Below are 9,118 nucleotides of genomic sequence, written 5' to 3'. Positions count from 1 at the left end.
AGTCAGAGGACTATGTTTGTGACTCACCAATTTATTTCCTCCTTCAGTTCATGGAACCAGTGTTGCTGCCTCTAACAAAAGGTGATAAAGTACTACTGTTCTTTTTTTTTTTTTTTTTTTTTAAAGATGACCGGTAAGGGGATCTCGAACCTTGACTTGGTGTTGTCAGCACCACGCTCTCCCAAGTGAGCTAACTGGCCATCCCTATATAAGGATTCAAACCCGTGGTCTTGGTGTTATCAGTATTAGGTCGTATGAGAACGCTTTTTCGGCCACGCCCCATCATGGCTCTGGCTACCGTTCTTTTTTTTTTTTTTTTTTTATAAAGATGACCGGTAAGGGGATCTCAACCCTTGGCTTGGTGTTGTCAGCACCACACTCAGCCAGTGAGCAAACCAGCCATCCCTATATAGGATCCGAACCTGTGGCCTTGGTGTTATCAGCACCACACTCTCCCGAGTGAGCCACGGGCCGGCCCGTCTACTGTTCTTTTAATATTATGGGTATTCCTGGCCTGTGTAACCTTAAAGTATTCAGGTATCTTCACAGGAATGCTATTGAGATCCTGAATTTTTTTTTGAGTCATGGATCATTTTGAAAATTCTAAGAAACAGAGACACCAAATTTTGCATGCAATTTCAGGGATTTATGGACCCCAACTTAAGAACTGTCAGCCTTACAGACAAACTAGTGGTGGGATTTCATTTCCATTCCACCAAATGAATTTAAGTTGGTTACGAAATGACTATTAAACTCCACAAATCAGAATCTGGCCAGAGTCACAGTTTTTCAGTCACATACTTTAAAGTCAGTATCTAACCACCATCTACTTCATTGCCTTCCCACCCTGGAATGAAAAATTTGCTCTCCACCTACAACGGCTACGAATTTTGTAAGGTGCGTTGTCACTGGGAGAAGGTTTCAAATAATGATCTACACCTAATAGTATCCAATATGAATTCTGACTACCATCCTCACAAAACTCAAAAGAAATTTACTTTCTCAGTTCTAGAATCAACATAGCCAACTCAGTAATTCAGAAGATTATTTGTGTCTATTATTGTGTAGTCCAAGATCTTGAAAGCTGAAACCACGTATGCCTCACTTATCCGGCTCACACACGGCACACCTAGGCCATAGGGAGATGCTCAGTGTCAAATACAAGAGTTGGTTTGCTCCTCTCAGTTCTCAATGGTTTCCCAGGAGATGACATAGCCTTCCCCAGAAGCAAACCATGAGAACCCTCTTGTTAACAACTAAAACGCCTGTTTCATTTGGTTTCTACTACATATCATACCTCTAGCTCATTGTAAAATGCAGCTATTGATCCTTAGTTTTGCTAATGCATACTACTGAACAACTAATTTTACTATAAAGTAATTTTTGGTTTTGGGCTTTTTTTTTGCAGCTGGCTGGCACAGGGATTGAGTAACTTCACTATAAAGTTTGAAATGCTGTAATCAGTACCAAGTACTATGTTCAAAGCAGTCTGGAGGTTTCTTTGTAAGTACATCATTGGGCAGATTTGGTTAGCTGGACAATTGTTCAGGGTCCTTAAAGATGCCTTTCTTAGATTTGAGCGTGATGTTATGTAATAGAGTAGCCAATAGCCACATATGACTAGTGAGCACTTGAAATGCAGCTAGTCAACTGAGACGTGCTCTAAGAAATCGAAAATAGTACAGAAAAACAATGTAAAATATCTCAATACATTTTTATATTGATTTCACACTGAAATGATAATATTTTGGACATACTGGCCTAAATAAAATACATTAATATTAACTTTACTTGGTTTTTACTTTTTAAAATGTGGCTATTAGAAACTATAAAATTATATATTGACTTGCATTAAACTTTTATTGGACAGCACTGGTGTAGAAAATTTAAAGTACCAGCTGTTGACACAAGAACCACTGATAGACAGTATTTTAAAGTGATTAAACTTTTTTTATTTTTGGTAAATTGATTTTATATGTTATCATTTGTATAACTTTAGTATCTCAGTGTATTAAGATGGGGATTAAATTACCCATTTTCCTAGATTCCCTTCTGAGTTTAATAGGGATCTTTGAAAAATACCCTCCCCAGTCCAGAAAATTGTCAGGAAAAACTCCTCTAGCTTGGACAAAATGTAGAGTTTGAGATATCTTAGTAAGCATTTAGTCAGATATTAGAGCATTCATGGTGTTTCTGGCCTGGAGAGATTAGGGATAATTTCTAACCGTCTTGTTTCTTATGTTCATAAAGTGACTATATCTTGTTGTTTTATAAAAACAACCCATGTGTTATCTCGATCACTTCAAAGCCAAATAGGAATAACCATGTATAATCAACTCCTCAAAGAATTTAACAGCAGTAATTAAAAAAGCACAAATGAAATAAACGAATTGTAGTATTGGAGTGCTACACCTTTCTCGTGCTAGGAGCATACTCATACCATTTCTAGGTTTTGTTTAAACACATTTTAATTTTGTTAAACCTAAACCAGACCTTGCTTAATTTTATTAGGTTGTTCTTCGTAGGTGTTATATAAAATCAAGTAAATTGTGAAACTGTGTTTAAGAACCATAGGGTAAAAAAAAAAAAAAATTATGACCTTAAAATGAAAAGTAGTTTTGGATTCATACTATCTTGTTAAAATCATGAAAAACCTGTAGTAAGAAAACTCTCACCAAAATGTGAGTTTAGAAATTACCATGGAAGATACATCCCAAAAGAGATCAAATAAAGGTAAACCTATTCTTTAATCTTCTCTCCTTTGACTTCACACCCTGAATCTTTACCAGCGTAATCCTTTTCTTCATATTTTTTACTATATACTTTTAACTTAGTGTTACTAGTGTAATCTTCCTTTTAGTATTTAGTTACATAATGGTTGTATCTTCTATACTGAGTGGATACCACAGTTGTGATACGTGGGATGCTTGCTATGCTACCATGGGTCCCAATTTATTAAGTAAAAACTTCCATTTTTTTTTTTTTTTTTTTTGCAGTTGGATGGTACGGGGATCTGAACCCTTGACCTCGGTGTTATCAGCCCCTCCCTAACCAAGTCAGTTTTAAAAGCCTTTCTTTCAAAGACCCCAATAAACATGCCTATCACTTGAATGCTAAAGGGCCATGCTTGAATATGAAGCCATCTTATTTTAATACCTGTTGCTTGCATTTGCTTCTAACAGATATCATTGCTTTATTTATTACATCTCTGTAGTCTCATGTTCATAATTTTTGGCATCTGATACAATCTAGTCACTGCTAGAACCGGTTTTGCTGTCCCAGATATCGAAAACAATCTAATTTTCATGCCAAATAAATAAGCCACAGTATGGCCAAAAATGAAACTTGTTTAAACACGGGTAATTTTAGCAGGCATTAAAACATAACACAAATGTTAAAGGCTAATGGATGTGGTGACATATTAACCATTCCTCTTTAAGTCTTACAAGTTTTTACTATAGAATTACTCTTACAATAGCAATTATCAGAGCAAAACTTAACATTAGAAACCAAATATTTTTAGTATGTGGGTGTTACTACTAAGACCTACAATGGGCTACGTCTGGGGTGGGGGTCCTCAGGAAACGTCACCCTAGTAAGGAAGTACTTCTTATAGGGGTGGACATGGAACCAGATCACCAGAATGCATGAGTTTTCTTGAAACGTTTGAGGCTCTGTAAGAGTAGATGTGGTGCCACACAATAGAAAATCTATACGTTTACATGGCATTCTAATTTGCATATTTGAACACACTTTTTAGTTTGAGCTCATCTAGGCTAGTTTATATATTTTTCTGGCTGATGCCTGAGCTCTTAAGGGTAAGTGCTTAAGGAAATGCTATTTTATGAACAGTTTTTGAACTTGATTAAAATTTAAGAATGTGTTAGGTTTCCTATTAACTTGAGTAGACTTATAGATTACCCCAGTTCCTGAACAGCCTTGGTTATCATTTTAGATATGTACAACCTGAGGTTATGTGGTGACAGTGCTAATCAAAATCATCAGGAAAAAATATATTCAAAACAGATCAACCAGCTAGAAAATAATCTATATATAACTTTTTTCATCTCGCTGTTAATGACATACCATATGTGAAGTATGACCTAGCAACAATAGTACCCATACAAAAATAGCACATTGTAGACAAAATGAATTCTTACACTTACACCATAAAACGATGTTAACTTTTACTTCCAGGACTAAAACAGAAATGCAGTCTGGGGGAAAACACAAAAACAGTGCTTTACTTTTATATAAATTAAAACCCAGCATTTGTGCGTGAAAATAGCTGTATTAAATGACACTTTTGCATTCTGCCGTATATATACACTTGTTCTTAAAGCAGATTGTACAAACACCAGAAACTGCTTTGTGAAATTTTAAGCTTCTTTTCATTAAAAGCCTGCTGCCATACCCACAGAAACTCTTCTGGGTAGTTTAAGGCTACATAATCTTATTTCTAATTAACCATATCAGCAACCATACCCATCACTCTTCAAAATTATAAGCTAATATTTATGGACAAAGACCACAAAAGAACTTTGCATTCAGACAGATGAGGCAAATTAAGTCTTTGTACATAGCCAGATGTTTACATATGGAAAAGATCAAATAACTGATGTTACCTAAGATGCATGTGAGCCTTTGGAACAAAGGGTATGAGATGGGATGAGAGCCTTCGCTTCTCAATGTATTAATAAATTTATTCTTGAGCCATGTGAATGTATTGCCAATTCGAAAACAAAATTATAGTAGTAGTATGCTTAACATCTTGCTATTATTACATTACTTGATAGACATTTACCACTTTTACTTGGTAAGAATTTCATTTAACGTCAACATCTACAAACTCTTTACCTTTTCTCTATACAACTTAACAAATCCTATTAAGTTTCAAATTGTCAAGTCCTGGAAATCACCGTTAAAATTAACAGTAACGAATACCATACTTACTATGTGCCAGGCACTGTTTTAAATGCTGTATTTTCACACTCCTGAAGTAGTTTCCATCGTCAATTAACAGATGAAGCAGTCCAATGTGGGCCTAAAGTAACTTGGCCAAGACAGCAGTCTGGTTCCAGGATCCATGATCTTAACCATTATATCCTACAGCTCAAAAAAGAGCTCTTTCCTTTGCAAACTAATCCATGCTCTGGGAAGCCCACCTCAGATCAAATCTGAGGACCCAGTTTTACAGATTAGACCCACTCAAGATTGTATTTGAAAAAGAGAATTCATATCATGGCCTGTCCTGACGAAATAATTCTTGGGTGGTGCGGATGCAAAAATTTGTCTGTTTATGTAATGGGTAATACAGTATATTCCTAAATGCTTAATATCTGTGTATATTCCAGTTAAAGCCCACTCAGTCTGGACTGAAAAAACATTCAAGTTGGAGTGCAAGAATCTGGGTAAAATTGACTCTTCCTAGGTGCCTTACACATTTAATTCCCTTCTCCTCAATCAATGGATGTTCCTGACAAATTAAGTCCTTAAGTTGAAATCCATTCAAAATTGAGATTTGTGAAACGTGATCATGGAAACATTACCACAGTCCCTTGCTACTATTCAGAGAATTTCAGATGAGTGGGGTCTGAGGAACCATCACCTTTCCACCTAAGTCTTCTCTCTCACATACTACTCTTTGATTTCAAAACTTATCAAGATTTAACTTACCAAGCAAGCTTACTGGTTAACTCAGTTGGCTAGAGCATGGTGCTGATAACATGACAAGGTCCAGGGTTCGGTCCCTTTACCAGCCAGCCACCCAAAAAAAAAAAGCCACATTCTATTGCCAGGTAGCAGAGGGAATAAAAATGTTTCATTTTAAACTTGAAAATTCATCAAGCTCCCCTTCTAAATACCGTAATTTTCAACTCAATTGTGATTCCCCAATACCATTTGTATTTGGGGAGATACTAACCTTATCTTAGCATATAGACATCTACACACTCATCTGCCCTCACAGGCAGTAAAAGTATCAGCAGGCAAAGAACTGTAGCAGTTAAAAGTAAACCAGGGTAAGTATTTCCATCCCAAACTCCATCACTGAGAGGCAATGGTTCCACTCTTGGCTTGTTACCCTGTGGGGAAAATTGGCATGTACTGTTAATTGTTCTTTATTACCTGGCATGACAACAGCGAAGACCAAGTCCATAGATCTGTCACTACATTACAAACCCGAAACAAATAAAACAACTTTTTTTGTACACAGAAAGTCATGTCTACTTTCCTCTTCAGGATTTTTATAAAAGCCATCAATTAAAGCAAAACGTGGAAAAGGGAGATAGGCCGTGATTGCTCAAATTTTGTTCCTTTCTCCTCTTAAGTTTTAAGACTGTCCGGATCCTAAAGGTGCTTATCCAACTCTTCAGAAGTAGTCTACCATACCATACTTAAAAATATTTCAAAAAAACTCATCTCATGGTTCTCACTTGAAGTCCCTTGAGTTCAGGACAGTCATGGAAAAAAGAAATTTACAATATAGCCATGCAAAGTCCACATAAACTATTAAGTTGAACATGTAACATATATAATTTTTCCCCTTTAGGATTCTAACTATGGCTTAAAAACCCAATGGACAAGTGGAAGTTTCCCTCTGTACATGGCTTTTATTATTTACATAATACAATATAGCATTGATGCTGAATAGAATGATTATGTGCAATACATAAATATGAACTATCTGTACACATCTGCAGATCTAACTCAGAACTAAGGTACATAAAATTGAAAGCAAAACTGAATGCTTTAATAAAAGTAAAAACTAGGAATGAACACTGCAATAAATCAGAAGTAGTGCCTCGTGTACATACTTAACTATTTACAGATGAAAACAGGCATTACCACAACACTATTCTAACTATACTCATTTATATATAAAAAACACAAGTTTCATACATCACAAGAAACCTTCCATTATAACACAGAAGTGATATTACCAGACAAGCATCAGTGAAGTATACTGCCTTTTCTAGTTGTTATTGTACAATGCTGTAGATAATGCAGCCCATGCAATACACCCAAGAACACTAGAGTCCTACACCCAAGTACAATTAATATGATAAAGCAGCCCTCCGCAAGTGGTGCTGGATACCACTAAAAAGTCTACTGCAGCCATGTTGGTTATGATTTTCCATGCAGAAGGGTACAGTTACATTAAGAACTGAAGTCTTTAAAAAGCTTTAAACATTCTTTCTTGAACCAAAACATTCAACAAAAGATGCACATGAAAAATTAACTGTTCAGATACCTTTGTAAAACTCAGATGCATGTTATTCAACAGAGCTGCTGTATGTGAAAACCAAACGTAGAGTTTTAATTTCTTCTTGTAAACAAATTAATCCTAGTGCAGTTCTGTACTACACATTTTTAGCAATAAGAGTAATGCAGACATCTTCTGGTGCAGGCCAGCACAATAAGCTTCAAAGATTATCTCAAGGCCCTGTTGTTGGCTTGATAGTTTTACTTATAACCAGTTGTGATGTTTACCTCATCGGATGTCTTATCTGACAGCTTTTAGAAGACCAATTTAATCAGACTTACATATGGCACCAAATATAGGTTTCACAAAAAAGGTCTGATCCTCTTTAAAGCTTTCTTCCTGCTTCCAAAGAACATGTTGTGAAAATTAAGAGGGTGAAGTTTAACTATGGTAGATGGTAGAAGTAGACTGCCAGTCCTTTTCTGGTATACCATTTAAAAAAAAAAAAAATACAGGCACATAACACTAGCCAAAGATTATACCTTGATTACATTCCCAAAAGGCAGATATACTGCAAACATGCAGAGATTTCATTTATTTTGTTTGGCACATGGGAACTAAATTTTGTCTCTATTATCTGTATTTCAATTTGCTGTGCAGATTTTCATCCAATTTTATTCAGGGGAGGGCATATACATTTTGTAGGGCTGTATCTATCCAATTCTGCCTGTAACAAACACGCAAACATCCTAAAATATCAATTATACGACAGACAAGTGTAAAGTAAAACTCTGGAGAACATCAAAGGAAAATGGCCATGCATCTGCTCTTTAATGTTTTCCTACGATATATTAAAATAAAAACAAAGTTTCAGTCTCTTCACAAGTAGTAATTTATATTCTCTGGATTTTTTCAGCCACAACAACTGGATTCTCTTTTCTGATTTTTGCTGCAGCTTCTGCTTTGTAATCATATGGACAGTTGTGCTTGTCAGAGTAACGATGAAGTCCACAAAACAAGTTTCCACATCTGCAGTCAAATCCTGTACAAACAAGAGGAAGAGTCACTTGGGAACTTGCAGAAATTAAAAGAAGCAACAAAAAAAGCCTTAGTCACTAAATAACCAGATTTCATTGCTCAGCAACACAAAAGACAATCAACTCTTTGAATCTATTACACTTTACACTGTGAAAGAACTTTTTAACTTCCTTTGACATGCTGAAAAATTCAAATAATTATATTTTGTCCTGCCCTCCAAGGGCAAATAAGGATTGTGGAGGGTAAGTGCTTGATAAGCCAAACATAAAGAAAACAAAATGGGCTATTTGCCAGCTGATTCTACCCTGTGCTCTCCTTCCATCAACTGCCATAGATACTATGCAAGGTAGAATTCAAAAGCTCTAATGTCAGGATAACTTGGATTCAAAACATAGTTCTACCATATGTTAACTGGGTTATGTTTCCTCAAGTGAAAACCAGGGAAAGACAATGATGAAGCTTGGAAACCTAAAGGAAAGTTTTTTTTTTTTTTTTTTTTTTGGGGGGGGGGGGGAGCATCTGGAACATTTTGTGCCTAGCTCAAAGGAGGTGTAACTGTTTCAGGTACTTTTTCCCCACGAGTACAAATGAAATCAAATGGAATTCATTTTTATCAATCCAATAAAGGAAAATAATTCAGAGTGCCTGAAGTTAATAAAGGGTTTCGTATGATTAGAGAAGACAGATGGAAATTAAACCCAATTTTTTCATACCCCAACACCTTCTTCTCCCCCCCCCCCCCTTCTTAGCCCCCTCTTTTCTTTGGAAACTTTCTATTCTCGAAAGGCAGGCTTTTTTTTTTTTTTTTTTTTAAAATGTGTAAGACCAACCAGTCCCTTAGAAAGGGTCGAAGAACTCCTTAATTATGGGCAGTAA

General features: G+C 36.0%; 1 protein-coding gene across 2 annotated transcripts in view; it reads right to left on the bottom strand.

Moving 5' to 3' along the window:
* Nucleotides 1-6,591: 6,591 nt before the first annotated feature.
* The window catches only part of ZFAND5 (zinc finger, AN1-type domain 5), a 10,924-nt gene continuing 8,397 nt past the window's right edge, over nt 6,592-9,118 (bottom strand). For both annotated transcript variants that reach the window (XM_008585532.1, XM_008585531.1), the window contains exon 6: nt 6,592-8,246. In XM_008585532.1, the coding sequence (XP_008583754.1) occupies nt 8,098-8,246 (149 nt within the window). In that variant the 3' untranslated portion in view covers nt 6,592-8,097. The remainder of the gene's footprint in view (nt 8,247-9,118) is intronic.

Source organism: Galeopterus variegatus, unplaced genomic scaffold (assembly GCF_000696425.1).
Source record: "Galeopterus variegatus unplaced genomic scaffold, G_variegatus-3.0.2 Scaffold3611, whole genome shotgun sequence".
In the NCBI taxonomy this organism is placed as follows: Eukaryota; Metazoa; Chordata; class Mammalia; order Dermoptera; family Cynocephalidae; genus Galeopterus; species Galeopterus variegatus.
This window is presented reverse-complemented; position numbering and strand designations above follow the sequence as displayed.